This window comes from Aphis gossypii, chromosome 2 (assembly GCF_020184175.1).
Source record: "Aphis gossypii isolate Hap1 chromosome 2, ASM2018417v2, whole genome shotgun sequence".
Taxonomy (NCBI): Eukaryota; Metazoa; Arthropoda; class Insecta; order Hemiptera; family Aphididae; genus Aphis; species Aphis gossypii.
The window spans coordinates 73675893-73699348 of NC_065531.1; the positions used below are offsets into that span (position 1 = coordinate 73675893).

General features: G+C 24.9%; 1 protein-coding gene across 7 annotated transcripts in view; it reads left to right on the plus strand.

Annotated features, from left to right (window-relative positions):
* Positions 1–23456, plus strand: part of LOC114127018 (afadin) — a 66063-nt gene that overhangs the window by 26416 nt on the left and 16191 nt on the right. Inside the window, exon 1 of one of the 7 annotated variants that reach the window (XM_050202215.1) lies at positions 3925–4644. The exons of 4 other annotated variants lie outside the window; for them this stretch is intronic. In XM_050202215.1, the coding sequence (XP_050058172.1) occupies positions 4623–4644 (22 nt within the window). In that variant the 5' untranslated portion in view covers positions 3925–4622. Of the gene's footprint in view, positions 1–3924; positions 4645–12770; positions 12918–23456 lie in introns of those variants that run through there. 2 more of the 7 variants (XM_050202213.1, XM_050202214.1) reach the window with 2 other exon arrangements.

Below are 23456 nucleotides of genomic sequence, written 5' to 3' on the forward strand. Positions count from 1 at the left end.
ACTTTTAAAATCGTTTTAAATATCAATTAATTGGATTCATTTTTTTAAATTGTTTGTATTTAAACATTTTTTCTTTAACAGTTTAAGTTAATTTTATTATAATTAAAAAAATATTTATTTCAGGGTCTAGACATTTTTTTGACTTAATGTCTTTATTTTCTATGTACAATGACATTTTCAAAATATTTAGACTAATTTTATATTATTTATATCACGGACTTATTTATACAGTTTTTCTATACGTTATAGTATTGATTTAAGTTAATAACGATAATATTTTGTATATTATTATAACAAATTATCGTACAAATAATTGGAACTTGTGAAAAATATTTTCAGACATCTGTTTTAATACCAGGTTGCATAAAAATTGATTAATTTAATGGACAAATTATGGGCAACTAAATCACATTTAAAGGATCATTAACTCACTATAAATTCATTAAATATTTAGTGATTAATTATACAAATCGGTACTACAGTACTTAGTATACATAAATTATAAACTATCCTTAGAAAATACGTACAGAGACTGACACATCGTCTCTGCTCAGAATCATTGCTTGTAACTTCCTCGATGACCATGTTACACTCGAAACTGTACTATATACAGTTGACTTTCTCGGGTTATTTTTTATTATTTGTACGTAATTAATTTAATTTTCTTGGATTTTGATATTTCATTTTTTTGTCTTGCGGTTATGTCTTAGTCTGTATGCAATAACGATAAAATAATAAAATAAACAATACATTTTGTTAAATTTTGATAAAATAGTCAATAGACTAAATTAATTATAATTTTTAATTTATCGAAGAGAAGATAATTCCAAAATAATTAGATCGATTTTCTTATTCAACCCATGTTACTTTTGTTATTTTTATTTATAGGTATATAAAATGTTTTAATGTAATATTCCATAAAAGAAATCATTATACATGTTTTACTTTAGGAGGGAGGTTAAATTCCTACCCCCATTCTATAAACAATAATCTATGTATGTACCTATAGTTAGTAGTTATTGATGTGTGGTAAATTTAAAGTTAATTTGACAGCAATGCATTTAGACTAGTGGATATTAAATTATTTTATGTTTATTAAAAATTTAACGTTAGACCAATTATTGTAATTACGAGTTTATTATAATAGCTGTAAAACTGCATTATAAACGTAAAAATTGATCAAATTGCATAAAAAGTGTTTAGATTAAATAATTCACTTGAATTTAAAATGAAACAAACGTAGCTTACTAAGAAATAAAATAACTGAGAAGCAAAAAAAAAAACATATATATGCTAATTTTACAATATTCATGTCTAGAGTCGTGCATAATGAAAATAATCCCTAAAAGGTTTATCTAATATATGTGTCAGTATTAATAAAATCTAGATAAGCATAATATATTCAGCATTATAATTAATTTAAAATGTTTGGAAGCCATTATACTCGTATAATGACAAAATAACCAATAATTATTATAGTAAATTGTCACCTAATATATTTTGTTTGGAATTGTTTTAATGTTTGAAAAATATTTCATAACACTATTTATAGGATACAGTGCTTGGGCGTGTTAAAAAAGGATATTTGATAAAAAAAATAATCAACTGTGTTAAACTAAATAGAATTATGCTTAAGACAAATAAGTGTCGTATATATAAATACTTTTAGTATTTTGATTCTGAGTATGAATATAATATTGATTTTACAATAATCTATTTTTTTTATGTAGGTGTACATAATAAGTTTTCGATAAAATGCTTCGATTTTCAACTTTAAGGATAGTTTTGAATATAAATCTAGTTTGTATTTTAAATAGATTAAAATTGAAAATCTCAGTATTTCTTTTAAACCAAGAAAAACAAACAAAAATTAAGAAAAATCACAAATTTTTGTGCTAAACTAGATTATGAATTAATTGATTCCTTTATTTTGTTAGGTATAATTTAACGAATAACTATAGAAACTATATTCTCACCAAGTATTTGTATTATCTATGTATGGTATAATTTTCAAAATATTAAGACTTTTTGTGAAGTATTTCTATTGATTTTTTTATAAATTTCAATATAATATTTATGAATAGGTAAATAATGTTAGAAAATTAAATGCAAGGTTTTTTCTAATATAAGTAGTTCATTTCCAAAATAAAAAATATTGAACAATTTTAGTTACAATATCTTTTTAAACGCATTTTAAGTTGGAATTTAGACTAATTCATTAATATTGCTTTAAATTGTAAACTATTTTGTAGTTAAAAGTTCATAAAAATGTATCATTTTACTTTTAAGATTTGAAAATTTAATATATAACATTTCTTGTGAGTATAGTTCATATTGGAATCAAAAAATCTAAAATGAATGCATAAAATATTATTTTTATAGACATTTAATTTTAAATATAGACATTCCTTATTTAAACAATAAATATCGTTAATTATATTTTTATAATTTAAATATATTTGTTAGAACTTAAAACTTTTACGTACATTAAATTATTATGAATTTTACAATATACGCAGTGATATTTTGATTCATTTTAAGATATTATCTATTTATACAATGAATCTACTTTTACTCTCTTAAGGTACTTACAAAAAGGTGTTATTCAATTTTGAGTTGTTTATTTGATGTAATATTTTATAAATATATAGGTATTATTATAATAAATAAATACTAGTAGTATAATAAATGTAAAATTTTCGAAAAATATTTTATAAACCTTTCTACTCTAATGCTAAACAAAAAAAAAAAATAATAATTTTAATAGCTATCATATCAAAAAAATATATGAAATATATTTGAAAATATAGACCAACGACCAACCGTTTTTCCTCAAAATCATTTTTTATTTACAAATGATATAATAATATATCAGATATATCATTGAATTCAAATCTAATACACCCATAATAGTGACCCACTCTATACATAATGTACAGCAGAACGGTAACCCACTTGACTCTTTTTTAAATTAAAAATTTCAAGTTCATATTTTTTATATTTAAAAATGTTTCATTACATTTTAATACACAACATAATATTATATTTTACTATTTTATTATTGTATTCAGCCATCAATAATAAAAATGTAACTGTAACCAAATATTTGGTCGTTACGGTAGTAATTATGATAGTTTTTGCGGAATTCAAATTTCGGCTACAATTACCATGTACGAGTATATGTGTGTATATTTTTTTTCTTAGAAAAGATCACGTTATATGTGATTTAATTTTCTGTAATTAAACTATTTATACTTTAGAAGCTAATATACTTTATTCGTTTATTTGACACTAAAAAAAAAAAAACACTTAAGATTCTTAACGTAGCAATAGATGTATTGATTTTACAATATTTTTTTTGTTTGTTGAAAAAATGCTTCAATATTTAGGATATAGTCTTTTGTAACAAATTACATATATTGTGTACCTACTTGTTTTAGAAAGGTAGAGAGGTCAAACAGAAAATAATTCTAGTAGTTACCTATCTATTTTGATATTTCTGTTTAATGTAATATAAAATTATATCTAATTTATATAAATTGATGGATAAGTTGTAAATTCTTAATCTCCAATCATCATTGTCAGAGAAAAATCTTTACTATGCCGAGTGTAGCAAATTGTAGATCGCGGTATGGCCGACAAAGTTTTTTCTGAATTGTGTTACGTATTTGTATATAAACGATCAAAGATATTAAGGGTACGGGTTTTATAAATCGGCCAATCAGAAGCCGTATAGTGTTGTCCTCGTGTCGATTTTTTTTATGTTAATATGTATTATACATATACGTCAAAGGGATAGTAATGCGGTGGTGTGTGTGTCAACGGCGGTGGTTGTATATTATAGTGGTTAGCATGTTTACAGAGTTTAGAGCGCGCAGTGGGAAAGTCCTTGTCCTCGACGAGCGCGCCGATTGCTGAAGATCTCAGTCACGCTGTCGTATCCTATCGGTTCGCATGACGCGCTCGTCTCGTGGAATTCTGATTTTTCCGTTATAATTAATAAGTAATAACAATACGAACAAAATATAATAAAACGTGCCAATAACTATGAATATCATATGCGGTAGCCTCACTCAGCCGATATCACCGTGTTTTTATCTAATCAATTTTCGCAAACAATAGTCTTGACTCGTATGACCGACAAAATCATATAATATTGTGTTAGCTCACTAAGTAGGTATATATTCCATCCTCTTCAATCATGAACTACCGTCACTGGGTATCGTATAGAACCGATAACAATAATTATACAATATCGCGTAGGTATGTTGGGTGGTGCGAGAAGAGATGATTTTTTTCCTTGTCGTGTTTTACTATGGGGTCGTCTCATCGCGTATCAAGTACACCCTTTCGTATTGTAAAATATTAATATATACATAGTATAATCATCGTATGCATACGAAGTGTTCGCGCTGTCAATTCGGAATTCCGATTCGCACCGGATTTGTGTGTCATCGCCGTAAATCGTATTATAATAATTATTTTTATTTATATTATTATTAAGTGTAGTACGGTCAAGGTTGTTGTTATTGTTGTCGCCGCCGCATTTTGTATATGTACGTAACGATCACACGACTTTCGGCCCGTGTTTGTACCCTGACGACGACGACAACACTTCAAACATGATGGATTGGGGTATACGACGTAAGGAAAATGACTGCAATGCGTCGACAAGACAGCCACGTTTGCGCGTGCTTCCGTTTTGTCGTCATACGTTTATGATACAAATATACAGGGTAATCTATTTAAATGGTTACATTGATTTTTCTAAGTAAAATTTATATTTTTTTGATCCAATGTTTATCTCTATATTTTTACAAAAAAAAAAAAATAATTTTCACTTTTTTAATTTTATTTAAACAACATTTTTATTTTAACATTTTATTTAAATATATTGTTTGATTTACAAATATCAAATTTTGAAAACGGGGTTTTATTAATAAACATTTATAGTTCAGACGAATGGAGTAAAATGGTAAATCGTATCGTGGCAGTGCAGGTTCACTACGTTGTTAAAAAACGGTTTGATATTTTATACTGATACATGAACATGTGTAAATGATATTCTGCAGCTTCTCATTATGAAATATAAATTGAAACTTATAAGCAATTATTAAAATAATATAGTATAAAATAAGATTTTTTTGTAAAAATGTAATGTAATTTTAAATATTTAAAACCATATAAAATTATTTCTTTTTAATAGTAATAATTAACTGAAAATTAACGTATTCATTTAAATAGATCACTCCGTATACAATGTACATTTAAGTTTAATATGTCATATAAATAATATATAATAATATTATGAGTTATGGCACTGTTGCGTTTTAGTTCATTTTCCAAATCAATTTGTCTCTAGAATATTATAATATGTATGCTAGGGTTATATTTAGAAAAGTATATTTTACGTTTATTTACACACGCCTTAGTTTTCATGTTGTTTTCTTACTAATACTATAGGTACAGTGTATAGTTTTTGGGTCGCTGTTCGTTTGTGAGTCGTCGCGTAGCTTGAAAAGTATACACAAATGTTCAAGACGTCGATAAAGTAGTGTGTATGTTACTTATTTTTGTTTTACGTCTTCCGATTTTTTTTCCGTACACATGGCTTGTTTTTTTTTATAGATACGATTGTGGTTTTGTTGTATAAACGGCCAACGGCCGATATTAACCGCGTGCCTCTGTTGTATAGAAAAACGCGAGTGTTAGCATAATCGGCATTTGCTGTCTATTATATTTTCGGTTTATTATTTATGTAGATATATCTATATTTACTATTAAATTTCCTTCTGAATTCTTTTTTTTTTTAGATTTTTGTATGTGATTTTTATCACTCAAATTGATCGTTATTTGATACGTAAATTGTATTTTTTTTGATACACAAAGCACAACTTAAGACTAAACACATTGGTTAGATCACAAAATTTAATGTTCAACAATAAAAATAACCAATTAACCAAAAAACACTCCTTCAGATTGAAATAATACTTTATTTGCAAACCACTGTAATCTGGTTGTTTTTTATTGTTGTACCATTAAACAGTATAAACGACTAGTCTACAAAATATTATTATTCTTTAAATGATAATATTATATAATTGATTTTCATTTTAATTAAACTAAATTAATCGAAAAGTATGACTTTTGTTTAAAACGTATATAAGGTAGATATTATAAAAACATATAATAATTGAACTATATGATACCTACTTCATAACATTTTGAATTTTATAATATAATTTAGAGTGTTTACTTTAAAAGGTGCATAGATATTTTTCTTCGGTGTATTAGTTCTACTATGTACATTTAGATTCTTTTTTAGACCTCTGTAATTGGTGGTTAAAGTACTCAATTATTTAACGGCGTAGAAACCTATTTTAAAGTTAATCGAATTATATAAACATGTAAGCTATTATCTATGATAAAAAAGAAATTCTTTAAACGCACTTTTAATTAGACAATCTATTTCACATTTGACAAAATTAGAATGATTATTTTTTCTTTACTTATATTAATATATTATTTATAGTACTACACATATATTAAATTTGATTAATAAAGATATTATTTATTTTGAATTAGAAGAAGTTAATGATATTAATATTGTTCTAGTAGCTTCTAATACCTGTCTATTTTCTATCTATTCTATTGACGTTTTAATATTTACTTAAAACCATTTATATACAAATGGTTAATGAAGTGTAATAGTTTCGGCTCTCACACTTTAAGTTTTCTATGTAAATATATAGGTAAGTACAACTTAAATATTTGGACGTTTGTGAGTTATAACACAATCATTATTATTTGTTATAAACTTTAATTTTATTAGTTACTATTAAATTTTAGTACCATAGGATAAGTAATAAAAATTAAAATGGTTCATATTATTCCAAATTTTTTTTGTTCTTTTATATAAGCCTAAATCACTTATTTAATGGAAATCTTCTTTTAATAAAATCAACATGTATATTTTTTTTTTACCATTGGTTCAGTACAGTAATAGATTCAACAGTTCTTTAGTTAAAAAATGTCAACGGAGCTATATTTTTTCATTAATTTTTTGTGAAATTTCAATGGACGGTGTATGTACATTTTCTTATCCTTATAGAGTTTGGACCTTTATAGATGAATGAATTATGTGCCGCATGTTTGTTTATGTTTCGATATTTTACTCTACGAAATTTGTAATATTCTATTTTTTTGCAATCAGTTTGGTATTTTACGCTCTTTATTAAATGGATTTATTGTGATTCTTTTAATGCTTATCTGATTTAAAATGTTTTCTTATATTAACAATCATTTGATTTGACTTATTTATGTACTTATATTATTAAAGATAATATTTTTTCATGTATATTTCCTGTTACTTTAATGGATTTATAATGCGCACGTCACTTGGGTCATTTTAAGGTCATGAAGGAGAAACAGCTTTATATTAATGAGAGTAAAAATGTGTTCCTACATTTTTTTGCTGGTCAAAGAGGTAATCCCTAAAGTAGATTAATATCTTCAGTTTTTATTCACGTATTTATATTCAGTTACGTTAAGTAATTTATTTTGTTTCGGTTTTATATGTTTATGATTATGATGTTATTAGACGACTAATGTTAAGGGTTTATAAATTCTGAGTAGGTAGATTAAGTAGATTAAAATTAGTGATTATTACTTATAACTCACCATTGATTTTGTTATTATAAATTTAATAATGGATTTTTAATGTTGAATACTTTTATACCAAGTGCATACAAAAAAATGTAGGTCATCAATATTAAGTTTTAAAAATTAAATATTAATAGTAATAGTCTGGTTAAGGTTTAATGGTAATTAAGTAAAAATACTATTTTGTAGGTATTGTTATTGCAATATTTATAGTGTATGCACGTATAAAGGTTGATTAAGGTTTAATAATCATGGTATAAAGACAAAAAGAATCAAATAAGATAAGATAATATCTTATTATCTTTGATAATAAGATTTTATTTACACACTTATATTAATTAAAATTTTCACGAGAATTATTATATGATTGAAAATAAATTTGAATAAATTATATAAATAAGATTGATTTAGAAGTATTTAATTATATATTAAGTTGTTTTTTTATCACATAAATTTTTAAATTCCCACCTACTGCAAACACCTATAATTTAATAAAGTATAAAATGCTTTTAACTGAGATATATGATAATAATTGCAGTGCCGTCTTGTGATAGTTATTATTACTAAATAAATGTAGGTAGTTTATTTTTTAACCGTTAGATAGCATACCAAGTTATAAAACAACTACTTAGTAATACACATTTACTATCAAAAAATCCATTTTTCGGGTAAAATTTTTTTTCTAAAATGGTTTAAATAAAATATATTTTACGATCTAATTGTTTTACATTCACCTGTGAGTTCTCTAATTCTAAAATATTTTTTGAAAGCTAAAGGTGCATATTTTTTCTATTAAATACTTATTTAATTTTCAATTTTTTTTTTTTTTTGTAGTATTTAATAACTAATTTAATATACCGATTAAAATTATTGATTGAGTGTAATTTGAAACTTTATTTTAAATTTGTATGATTAAAAATCCAAATTATCCAAGGTATCTAATTATGTTTAAATTTCGTAATTTTTGTAAATCAGCCGTATTATTTGTTATAATATTTTAATTACTTTTAATTAAATATATATATATAAATAAAAAACATCAAGTATATTAATATCAAATAATAAAAATACAATTTTTTTTTTTGCAGAAGGTAACCAATTCGCTAAATGATAAAAATAAAAAATTGAGTAAGATTTTGTAATTTATTTACAAATATGACATTGTTTTCTTCGATGATTGGTTATTATTTATTAATATACTAGTACATCTACATAACAGTATCGTTTAATTTTTGATTATTTGTTAGATCCTATAGGTATCATATATTAATTGAGATCCATATTAAATTATTTATCATATTTTTTATTACTTAAGAGGCTAAAATAAATAATTTTGATGAATAATATTTTTACGGTTATCGCTTAATTAAATTATACAAGAGATTCATTATAAAAAATTTTATTTGTAAAAACTGTAGTTTTTAATTATTTTTAACTAAAATTAAAATTTCTAGCTTAGGTATAAACTTCAAATCACCTGAGTCACATAATTTTTATTACCAGTATGAACACGGCGTGTTGTATAGGCATTATTGGTACGTTTCAGTGTTGGCGTAGTTGCGTGTTTAAAACTTCCATATCGTATTATTTCATAATCATTTATCGTATTATTATAATATGTATGACGAAATCAATTGGCTAAATGTATAGTTTTATGCTATGTAAATGATATAATGTATAACAGTTTGTTTTTTAGTTATGTTGATTATAAACAATGCAATGTATAATAATATACTACCTACGTAATTTTCCGGCTTATGATTAATGGGGATTGATGACAGTTATGAATATCCCAATGTGTATACTGTATATACTATGTATTGTCTCTTGATGTTGATGAATAGTACTTTTTTAAACGCAGTAATTGTTGTCTATTGTCAACAGTGTTTTAAAATATGAAAATTAAATACATGGATAAATTACAATTTTTTTCAAAAATGAATTGTTTTTGAGATAGGTAATATAATTATAATAATTTTATCTGAAAAAAATAACCAATAAATAAAATCACAATTAAAATAAATTATAATGTTAATTAAGATGTAGTTTTTTTCATATTGGAGGGACTTAAATATGTAGTTATAGAAATGGACCGTCGTTATATAAAAGTTGATTAAGAATATTTTTAAAACGTATTTGTGTTCACATAAAAATTTAAATTTCTAATCTTGTAGAGATAAGCTTTTTAATCAAAATGAAGACCTTATTGGTCTAATTATTTATACATTTATATAAATTATTATTTATACAAAAATATAAAATTTTTACATTTGGTATTGAAGAGTTGGCATCCCAATAATTAATGTATTTTTCTATGAAGCCTTATATAGGTTTCTGATGACCTAAATCTTATATTTTTTTTAGTGGAGCCACTTATTCACTCGCTTTTTCAATATATTATTTTATTGCTGTATGGCTTAGAGATAAAACATATAAAATATATAACTATAGCTTAGAGATGAACAAAATTACGTTATTTCACGTAAAATTGTATATTAGTACCTACCAAATGTTATATAGATTTATCGAAAATATGTTTGAGTTCTATATATGCTAGTTAAAAGTTATATAAATATTTAAATGTTTGTGGAATAAAAATGGATAATATTAATTTACTGTAATTGAGAATAATTAGTTATTATAGTTATACCTATATGCATTAACTACTTATGTATTCAATTAATATCGTTTATTTTTATTTATAATTATATAAAATATTATTTACAAACGTGCCTTATACATTTCAATGTAATATATTTTTTTTTGGCTAATGAATAGGTAGTTTTGATAATTTAATTTAAAATGTAAATTGAACCTCCAACATCTTCCTAATATTGTAAGGGTATAGGGGTTTTGTTTTCTGGGAAATTAATTATATTACGTACCATCTGTGTTGAATTGTCAATAATAACTTAATACAAGGTTAAAACTTAATACATTTATTATGTAGATATAAAAGAGAAATATAAAATTTTTATATACTCTTTTAACTTAAATTATTTATTTTTGTAGGTATATTATTATAAATTGACTGAAAAAAATATAAGCAGATTCTATATAGATTATAATAATATGTACACATTAATTTTTTTTTTTTTTTGGTATAGTAAAAATATATAATGATTTTCAGTGAATGAATAAAGTACTAATACAATCTAATGTATTTTTTAACTTAACTAATTTCCGTGTAAACCTAATGACTCAAATGTGAAATCATTTCATGATGTGGTTTCTCTTATATAATACGGCTCTGAATCTAACATCAGACGTGTTGTTATAAGTGTCCATTAAATTGATTGCATCATTAAAAAACATGATTTATCAGGTACTTATATATTTTTAAAGTTAATAGTTTTTAATTTTTAATTTTTAATTCCTATTCTTATTTTTACTTTTTTGTTTAGTTACATACAAATTTATATTAACATAATACACACTTATATAAGAATACTTTGGTTTTTACGATGATGTTTGGCAGATTCTTTTATTGATTCAAAATAAATTAAGGGGTTGCCTTTTTTCATTAGATACGTAAAAAAACAATAACATAAATATTAAATACAGTATTTATGTATTATATATATTTGAATGGCACATGTATTATACTCGTAATTTAGTTACAAAAGCAGATTACAATGATACTTAGCCAAGATAGTGTGGTCGACACGCGAAGGCCGTTTGAAAATTGATAATCAAATTAAAAATCGCCCGTTTGAATTATTCGAAGTAGTCCATATAATTTATTTACGAGGTTCAAAACGCTGAAATCGATAAAACATAAAAGTGACATTGTTTTGAAGTTTTTAGGATATAATTATAGTGTCAATATAATGGAATCATTTAATGACGAATTCATCTAATGTTCTAAGTTTAATTATGTTATATTTCTATGAAGATTATATATAGGTAAATGTTATAGCTATCTACTGAGCCATTAATTTAATATAATTTTTAGAATTTGATTGATTTATTTACTTATTATAAATTACAATATACTTAGCGAAACATTAATATGACGAGCAAGGGTAGGTTTTATATGCAATAAAATGGTAGTCTATGCATTTTATTTTTAAAAACCTTCATTTTTTGTTTTTATACTATTATAAATGTTAAACTAATAATTGTCACCCATTAATTTTAAAATATTATTGTCTACACGGCGAACACTGGTCGTAATAAGGATTAGTAAATTAATTTTTTAAGAACCATAGTTGGATAGTTGTTCACTCGAAACAGCCAGCCATATTAGTCTATAAATTGTATTGTGTACGATAAATAAAATAATAATTACAGAACTTCATAAAATAAATACGATCTCATATTAGTTTTCATGTTAACACTTAAAAACTTAAGTATGAAATTATGTATGTATTTCAAATACATAGAAATGTACATGAATACATGTATAGCATATTTAAAAATATTCAAATAAAAATTGTTCTATTCAATTAATTAAATTTAGTATGAGTTAAATCATCGACGTCATCCATCAACTAATGTATTTGAACTAAAGGAATTAAATTCTAGCTTTAGTACTAATTAATATTGATTTATGTTTACATTTCAAATGATTTTTCAACAAATATTTATAAGAAATAATAATAAAAACAAAATGTATATTTTGAATTTGTGATAAATGATCATATTTATATTTATTTTCGTGTTAATTTCGTAATTCCTATATTACAATTATTGTTACTTATGATTTCAATTCTACATTCTTATACAATATACCTACTTATGTTAAATATGATCGTTTATTTGAGCGTTAATAGTTTTATACATAATTTATTTAAAAAAATTATTTTATTGTTGTTTAAGTAAGATATTGATTTAACCATGTAGCGTATTAAAACATACAAATTTAATATTGATATTTAATTTATTTATTACAGAAATAATGTATTTAAAATGTAAAATGTTTAAATTATTTCCATTTTAATAATTGGACCACATTTAAATTCCATTTTGGTTAGATCTCATAGTGTTATTTTTTTTTGTGAAGATAGCGCCACCGCTTTTAAGGGTCTCTCGTATACAATTTTGATGGGCAACTCGCCAATCCACCAGTCATACTTAATATATTGGGCGTTCCAGCATAACGCTACCCGTGTGTTAACTTTAAATCGTGTTTTATAAATTTTATTTAGTTTTTATTAAAATAATTAATTAATTTTTTATTTTAAATATGATTGGTCTTTGGTCATATACAAATTTCCGCCTACGAAATAAGGAATGTGAAGTGCTCTTAGGTGGTATAGTATTTTTTTAAATTTTAAAAGCTTAATAGTTTTATTGAATCGTGATTATGTATGTATATTTTTATACTTAATTTTCTATTTTCAATTCAAAAGAATTAAAAGAAAATGGTATTCGTATCATTATAACATTTAAATCATATATATGCATAATATAACTATTATTGTTAAGAAAAAATAAACATGCTAGTGGTATGGCATTTAATTTATAGAATTGTGTATCGTTTGTCAATAAAACTTAACTTTTAAAAGAAATACATTTGTTGTAATAAATATATAATAAGTTAAGTTATAAATACTTTAAATGTAACTTTATATTAAATTATGAAATAATTTATTTAGGTATTTTCTCATTATCAATTGATTAATTTTCATCGATCTTATTAAAAAGAGTAATCAGGATAGTTACGTAAGGTAAAACACTAATGCACTGACAGCGTTTTTTGTTAAGTTATGCAAAGTTTAATACTTTTAAATCTTAAAAGGCCAGTCATTTTCTATTCAGTGATTGGAAATTAGTTGCTAATAAATGAGTAATAATTATAAAAACTATATAAGTATTTTCATTACACTGAATTATTGTTAATTGATAGGTAATTGTATTCATTTTCGTTTATTTTAATTGATTGTAATAATTTCTAATAATTTCGTTTTTATTCATTTTATTGTTTTTAATTGAATACCTTGTTGTTTATCATGCATGCTATTTACTTAAATGTTTATAACTAATATAGGAGTATATGACCATAACTGATTTAGTTGAATACACATTTGTGTTTCTTGAGTAGAATTCCATTTATTTGTTGTCTTACAAAAGCCGAAATAACCAAACGAAGGTGGTTTAAAGGAGTTGTTGTCTGTGCACTCAACATTGTTCACAAAAGGGCTTATAGAAATTGTATTACGTGTTAAATAAAAATATGGGTCGCTCTAGGGGTTTGTAGTGACGATAATATATGTTAGAAGGAAATCCTCTATTCATCCTTTTGATTTTTATTCACGTAGGTATTACAATCTTGAGAATTATCTCGCCAAATCCATGTATATGTGTTTTGTATACTTACAAATACTTATTTTTCCGAAATATTTTTTTGACTATTCGAGTTGTTTATTTTTTACTATCATAATTCATAACTATGTAATATCTTTACGATTCATATGTTAAACTCATTTGCGTTAATGAAGTAAGTGTAACTATTTGTGTAATATGATTTTCATTGAAATCTATATCATGCTATCTTAAATATCATTTTCTCGGTGTATTTTAATTTACCGTTGCAAATGTCTCGCAATTTAGATTGATCACGTCGTAGCTTTAATTGTAATTTAATTGACGAAACCCGAGTAGTATATTATTCTACAATGAAACTTCGGGACTGAGCATGTACTAGGTTTAACTCGTTTAGACTCGAGGGTCTACTACAGATAGAGTTTGTGTAATATGGAAAATAAACGTGAACTGTGTATGAAACAAATTTAAAGAGAAAACAATTCTCTATATTTTTATTTTTATTTTTTAAATTGTATTTTACAAAAACAATTCATCTCTGTAAAGAGACTTTAAAAACCTAAGTACTGTTTTGCCTTAAGAAGACGAGTGGAATTTTTTTCCTGTTATTGAATTTCATTTTATTTTTTTGAGAACTACGGGATTTAAGTTGAGTATATGTCCGTGAAAATAGTATTGATATATTTTTGTCTTTACTATAAATATGTATAAAAAAAAATAATAAAACGTAGTCATTTTACATAATATTTCTTTTAAATGTCTTTAAATCTTAATACAATATATAATTTATTTAAATGATAAAATAAAATATTATATTCAATTTAATCATCGTTCGATTCAATAATTCGTTGTGTGTTATTTAAAATCGAAAAAATATGTGTTCTATTCGGACTTGCAAGAAGTAGTAAATTATGCGCTAAAATTACCATCAGGTTAAATTCCGAGGAACGTTGAATTTGTTTTTAACCATTATTTTTATCATGACGATTTCATTAACTTCAATGTACTTGTTTGAGGGTCTAAAAATGCATAGCTGTAGTATTTTAAATTTAAATTTTTGTTAAATCTGGATATTGTAAAGTAATAAAGAAAATACTGTATGAATAAATCCTTATCTCAAAAAGTTAATACTTTTATCAGAATTGTTGTTATTTATTTCTTAAGACATAATAAATTAAAATTATTTTTTATAAATGTACGATAATCGTGTTTTCAATTTACTTACACTTGATGATATAGTATATTTTAAAGTTATACAATAAATTGCGATTCTTTTAGGTAACTTAGATAGACGTTTTATTCATATAATGTATTTATTTTTAAATCCAGGAATTATGTATCAATTTATAATAATATTTATTATTTATGCAATATCTCCAAATTATTTAATCGTATTTTATAAAAACAGTTTATTTCAGTGTGAAGAATATGGATTATTTAATTAATTTAGAATCAGCTTAATTATAAAGCATTTTAATATCTACTTATTTGTCACTAATAAGCTTAAAGTTTGAGTGTTCGTGTAATTCAGTATTCCAATATTGTTCATAAGATATGAAAACATCATGTAACGGTAAACACATTTATTGCAATTTAAAACTTATTGAGGTATCGCATGTAGACATGATACGAAAAGGTAGAAAAAACTATTGTAAGCTATTGTATTAGTTATACAATATAATGGTTGACTAATAAATCAAAAGCGGAAAAATTGGTTTTTCGAATGATGTACCTATTGCTAATAAAGGAATTCTGAAATAATCAATTTATTTAATTATTTCAAATATATTTTTAAAAGAAATTATTTTTGTAAATTGAATCACGTTAGAACCAATATTTTATATTAACACTATTTTAATTTAAATTTTTTAGTTATATTATTTACTAGAATGTTCATAATATTATTTACGTGTTAGCCCAAACTTTCACGTTTTAGACAAAATTATATGATACATCATTTTATACTTATAAACTTGATGTAACATAATAAAATTTCGTAATTAGTGTAGGGTGAAAAAATGATAAATAATATGTTTTACATGATATTAACATTATTATATCTACCTACCTGTATTTAGTATACCTATCTGCTGAAAGTAAAACATTTAGTTTTACATTTTTTTAGTTTCTAATGTCATTAAAATATCATAATACATTTATTTTGTGACTCAAGATTTATATTGTTTGATGAAGAATACAAATCCTGTATGTTTTTATATAATTATAGATTATAATTTACATTAGGTGTATAATACACTATTAAAAGTAGGACGTTCGGTTTCTTAGTTAATTTTGAATTTATTTGAATTTAGTTTGAAGTGCAAAGATCATAACAAATATTAAACTTTTACTATTTGTTTTTGTAATATTTATTATAAATTTTTAATGATGATTTTAACCGGAAACCTAAATCTTAAATATCATTTAAACTAAATAAAAACATTTACAAGAAACCCATGAACCCAGGCTATGTATTATATATATTATATCAGTTTAGAACGTTGAATCAATGTTGCTTTTATTTTTAAATTATAACTAATTGTTCATGTGGGAAGGAAATGGGGTGGTAGGAAGGGATAATAGGATTATATCGCTCCATTAAACTTTAAATATCTTTAATAAAATAATAAAATATTTTAAATATTGTTCATTATACGTTATTATTGAGTATTAGTATTTTTTTCTAAGAATATGAATTCAAAGATTTGAGTAAATATCAGAAAAAACGAGTGTGCCTATAGAAATTTGTTTATCATCGATGAATTAGGAACAAAATAATTGTTTGGAGGTATGAGCATTTTATATAAATAATATCACCTTGTAGAATATAGTATTGCTAAGTATATTTATTTACTTACTATTACATTGGTGAAAATTGTGCAGTAATGAACTATAACATTTTTGGAGTGTTTTCACACGAACACTATGTAAATAACTATTGATGTACTGAAAATATAATTATGATTATAAATATATATATAATGTATAGTACTGTTTTTAAAAGATATATTTTAATGGTGAGTAATGTTACCAAATGTATATTTCAATATTTGATAACAAGAATATTGCGTAAAGTCATGAGACCCGCGTAACATTATATCGTTAATGGCATTTTCGTTTCTATTGAGTTTCTATTTTTTGGCTTGCAATCAAAATAGCTTTTTGGAGTCCTATTGTTCGATTAATCGAATAAAATACATATAATGTTGCAGTACAAACGAAATCTAATAATGGCTATATATTAGGGGGAATCTTTGTGATATGATAGGTATAAGGCAATGGAAAAATCGCATGGGATTGTAGGTAAATGTACCTATAAATGTACTATATGTGGTAGAAGTTTTTTCTTTTAACTTTTGATTCAATTTATGTTATTCTTCTTTTAGCCTCTAACCATATTCAATAAATTTAATATCTGCACATGATCAACGAAGATGTTATATTATTATATTATTTTTTATATATAAATATTTTTTAATGATATTTTCCAGATTACATAAGCAATTAAAAGTAATGTTTTAATGTATTTTGATACTATAAAAAACTAAATTTAAAATCAAGCAAAAAACTGATGAATAATTAAGAACTAAAAGTTAGGGATTTAAAAAAAAGTTTTTTAATTTATATATGAAAATTTTAAATATTACTTTAATTATATTAAATATTTGTTATAAAAATCAATTATTTAAGTGGTTCAATATTTATGTTCAAAATAATTAAACTTAGGTATGTAATGAATTATTATAAAATTGATAGCTAGCTTTAGTTAATTTAAAACATATTTCAGTAGGGTAAGGGTAACAATTAATTCTATTTTGTTTTTTACATCTAATCTTTTATTATAATAAGATTCGTTTTTATTACTACCAGTCTGAAAACAACCAAGGTTTTAAGTCGATTATCATGTTTTTGTTTCCAGACTGTTTCCATTTTCAATGTCTCGTCACGTAGAATTTATATCCACCATGTTGGCAAAGTTTCCTTATAAAACTTCGTTTTTTAATATATATATACCTATATATCAGCCGTTCCAACTTTCATGTATGTTCACGCTGTGAAGTAATGGTTCTGAAAAAAAAAACGTAACCTAAGTACTTTCATACAACTATATAATTCTACATCATAAATCATTGAACTCGTTTTACATGTTAAAAAAAATATGATGGTGTTGAAGGATGAACATAATATTATTATTTTGTAGTATCTACCCAAACTCGTACGATCACTATTTTATAACGTGTATCGTTTTTGAATTTTATTACTCTCGGTGTTTTACGTTTTTAATTATTATTAATTCATCTATGTTTATATATTATATACATACAAAAAAAAAAAAAATAATGTGACTAACATTGTTTTTTTTATTAAATATGTCACTCAGAGAAGTGTGAGTCACGACAAAACTAACAAATTACCCCATATATTAATATACCTGTATACTTATACCGCATTCGTAATTATATCAATACAATATACTATGCAATATAATTAGAATCGACATTATAATTTCGTTATTGGTCTATATGAGAATTGCGTGTCTATAATATTTAGGGTGTGTCAGTGGCAAAGGGAAATTTTGAACGGAACCATAACGTGAAACTTTTTTCGCATTCCGCATCGTTGGTAATATTGCGCGTAATGCAAAATCGCGTATCCGTTTTGTGTTAGTATTTTGTGTATGCATTTGTTGAGTATATGGGCAAGTCTAATGTGTTAACAATTTACATATTATTCTCGATAAATGTGTGCTCGTGTGTGTTCACCCATTGTCATGGCAGGAAACTTCACTGTTGCGCTGTGTATACCATCACTGTTGCGTTATACTTACTTTAGGTACAGTTGGTTTAATGAACAAAGTACCTACTTATGTGTGCGTGTGTACATTATAATGTGTGTACAATGTACATCGTTCACTTCGCTGTGGTTTATATAATATAAATTATATCCGTATTCTATACATATTCTTTCAACTAAAAATGAAATGGATATTGATTTGCAGTAGGCGTCCCGGAAATATGTTTTTAGTTTTGACAGTCGTGTTTGTACAGTTACGTTGTTTGTATATTATATGATGAATACTTTTGTATATTATATTTCTATAATATTGATAATCAAGGTAGTAGCGTAAAAGTGTATTAAAGTTTGTTTATGTTTTTCTTTTATCTGTATTAAGTAGTATATCAAGTTTGTTTGATTTTAAATATATTATACATTTATATTTTATAGAAAATACACGATCTTTGTAATATAAAACTGTTGGGATTTTATCGATAAAATGATGAAACAAAACATTTACTTTTATACAAATCGTACTATAACAATATATTTTAAAATGTAATTAATGTCTATTCTCAAGTGGGTTTGAGTAACCCGTTCATGTACAATTACACAAAACTAAATTCGTTAATTTACAGTATACTATTTTTATAATATCTAATTATAAGTTTATAATATGTCATTAATCATTATGAACTCAATACGAAAATATGCTAAATAAAAATGTATTATTTGATTAGCGATCATCTATTGATCAAATTTATCAAAGTTTATTAGTTAAAAAAAAAAAATACTAATATATTAGCATTAGAATACTTTTTAAAAATAGTCTCCTGTCAGATTTGAAAGCATTGTTATGTTCTCTATTATATAGTTTTTCCAAGGATGGCGTTTTCAATGAAATAATATATGAAATGTTGTTATACTCGTGTTTTTAATATAAAAATACATTCATCTTGTCTATGGTAGTTCTTAAGTTACGTTGCTGTTGTACATTTTGATTTTAATGTATATAGTCAAGGCTACTGAGGGTTTTCGACTGAAATATTTCTGAATATTTAATTTCCAAAAATGTATTGTAAATATAAATAAATTGCGTACTTAGGTATTTACACTTTTTAATGATTCGCTCGATTTATTTGATTTATACAAGTACACGACGATAGGCTATATTTATTGGTAGATAAGTTAATTATTCAAATTTTTTATATTGGTTCTTATTTTTTAAACGGAATTAAAAAGTAATCTAAAAACACGGTTATTTTTCTTGGCAGAAAACATTTTAGACATTATAGTTATGGATTTGATTTATGAATTATTCAACGACTTAAAGTTTGAATACTGTATACAATGTAAATATTCGTCTCGCGTAAAAATTCGATTAATTAATAACGAAACACTCTCTCAGAAGCGTGAAACAAATGTTATGTAAATGCTTTCCGACCTTTTTGCCCAATTAACGGCCATAATTATTTAGTCCGTGGTGTACACTTTGGGATTTATTATGATGTATTAATATTATATATGTATGGTTAAAGGCATAGATCCGTTCAAAACCTTCGGTGTTAAATAATAATAATAATAATAGGTTCGTTAATATGACGCGTTGATGACACGTTTAATTACATTTTGGTCGAATTCAATTTGTGCGATGGTCATTTTAGTTTTCCACCCATTTACATATTTCTCTTAGAGCTTATATTTTCTGTGTATATTATTATATTTATTATAAAGTATGGTGTATTGTTGGTTCTGGTATTTTTTGATACAGATAATACGTGAATATAATGTCGTATCATATCGGCCGTCTGTACTACAACAACTGTGTGTAGGTAATTCTGTTTTTTTTTTTTTTTTTTTTTTGTTCGTCCTCATCTTGGTCCCTTGGTGATAAATTATACTTTTAGTGGTACCTACGTTATGAATTTATTCTTCAAAAGTTACTCGAGGGTACCACACTCGAACGTAATAAGTAATAACTTATCATTGTGTACATTTATATAATGTATATATTCATATCGTTGTACATATAATTTTACTGCAAACGCAAAATGTCTAGTCGTTTCACCATCTGTTTTGGTCCCGTGAGTTCTTCATTGTTATCGTCGAAAAGTTCTTAAATAAAAAGTACTTATATGTGGATGGATATATCGTTGTTTTAGTTGTTCGGTGTGATAAAACTAAATAAAAAACAAGTCACGGCAATAAAACTTCCGCGTTTCGTTTATAAGTACCTATATGTAAACTTCGTGATTTCTAAGACAGAGGTTTTGACTATACACTTATTATAGTCTTCATAATATTTATATATTAACTGTTGCAAACTTTAAAAAGTACCTATATAAATACAATATTCACACTTAGACATAATAGAATATAATTGTAGGTTAAATATCCAAAAATATGATGTCGGGCAAAACATTTTTTCTTATTAGTTAATATAATAAACGCATATGAGTATAGAGTTTAATACTATGATAACAATGCAGACAGATAAGAAAAAACACAAATTTGTCTATAGCAAAATGATCCAAATCGCTTAATTTTATATACAGTTAAAGTTTTTATAAAAATATTATATTATTTTTAAAGCTGCATGTTTATATAATATATTATTATGTATATAATAATTATAATAAATAAATATATTTACTGATCAGTTGATATCTTATTTATTTTTATGAGCTAGTGGAATTTTAAATGATTCACATTTAAATGTTAACGATGTTATAGTTATTATTACACATTATTATAATTTATATGTTTGTCGTTCGCCGTGATCATTTTCCGAGTACGTAGTTCAGATCTTCTTTCCATGCAATGTGTAGTGACGTCGACGGACGATGAGACGTTTCGTATTTTCGATGTGACGTCTTGTTGTAATATTTGGTTGTGTAGTACGTTTATTCCTCCAATGTTCTGAAATGGAAAATAAAAGTACAATAATAATGTTATATTATATAGGTCAAAAAATGTATGTGTATTTTGCTTCCGCCACCCATGTCTGTCGTTTAACTGCCCGACTGACGTGGTAGGGGTTATATTGTATTTTGGCTGTTTGGCTGCTATTATATATATACGTGTCCTGTTTACGACAGTTTTTTTTTCGGAAGTTTACGTCTGCGATGTGCCAAGTCGATTTTTTTGTTTACTGTTATATAAACGGTGGTGGTAGTAGCACGGTGAATATATTATGTATATATAGTTTCTAGTCAGGGGTGTTGCTGGTCGGCTGGCGCTGCTGGCCGAAGGGAGGAGATAACGACTATAATATCGTTGTTGTGTTATGATCTCTGTCGACCCCTAGCTTCAGGCATTTGAACATATCTAGTGTTTTTGTATATTTTATTTTTGGTTTGTCGGTTCGACGTCATTGTCACACACACACACACACACACACACACACACACACACACACACACACACACACACACACACACACACACACACACACACACACACACACACACACACACATACAATACAATTCGCTTTTTCGTCTAAAATTGGGTTACGTGTACAAACTGCGTAATTCTACGTGGTATGTAATGGTGTATATTCCATATATATGGCTTTGTATGTCCGGAAGCATTTTTTTTTACTTATATCTCAGTGCGAATTTATGGTTGTGGTTTATCTTTGTGAACGATCACCGCTGTCTTAGGTTAAGTAAATCCGCGCAGTTTTATTTGAGTCTACCTGAATCATTGACAGTAATTTTTTTTTTACTCGTATCTCTTATAATATATCTTATCCTAACCTGTGTATTAATTCAATCGCTCGACTCTCGACGTGTGACGATTGTCATGCACGCCTGGCTAGTTCAATACTAAAGACGGATCGTATAAATTGCATTATTGTTAGCTCTATTTTAATGCATGATTTATAATGTGTTGTATAAAACAGTGTGTGTTTTATATGGTTATGGTTAGTTAATTATTGTTTTCCAAGTTATGTTACTCGGTACCGTAAATTATTATTTGGAGTTTTGGACTTTATATTATAATTTTATTATGTACTACTACTTGCCAGTTTTGTTCATTTCTAGTAGTTCGTTTAGTATGTGATCTATCGAACGAAAATTAATATGAGTATATGTTAACTACCAAAATGAGACCTTTGTGTAGTGTCATCGAAAGTATATCTATTATGCACGTGTGCACATGTGCTTGATTATCTTTGTAATTTTATTATATCATAAAATAACTAGGTTTTACCACCTATAACCGTTTTACTGACATATTTTCTATTTACTAATAATATTTAATAATAATAATAGTCATTATTGAAAATTTGAAAGTAATTGTAAGTTCGCATTTTGTTGTTCGTTTATAATTTTTTAAGTGACATATAAATAATAGTATATTGCTAAAAATATAAATTAGGTCTTGATGCTAAGAATATTAGTTTTAATTTTAATTTAATATTTCATATATAAACATATTTTTTTTTTTTGGATTTTGACTATATGTAGGTACTAGTAGTAATAACTAACAGATTATATGAAAATTATAAGTTAATAAACTGAATAATACATAATTATAAGTCATTATTATCAACCTAATTTAATGAGTACTTCATATCTTATTGATAATGATTTCATATTATATTATACTAATAATCATCCCCTCCGACACAGTATTTGTGCCGACTTTTTTTTTTAAACTTCTTATTAATATTATACTTATTTAATCGTCGAAATGCTTAAGTCTTTTTATATTTCATTAACTTAAGTTATTTGATATTCAATA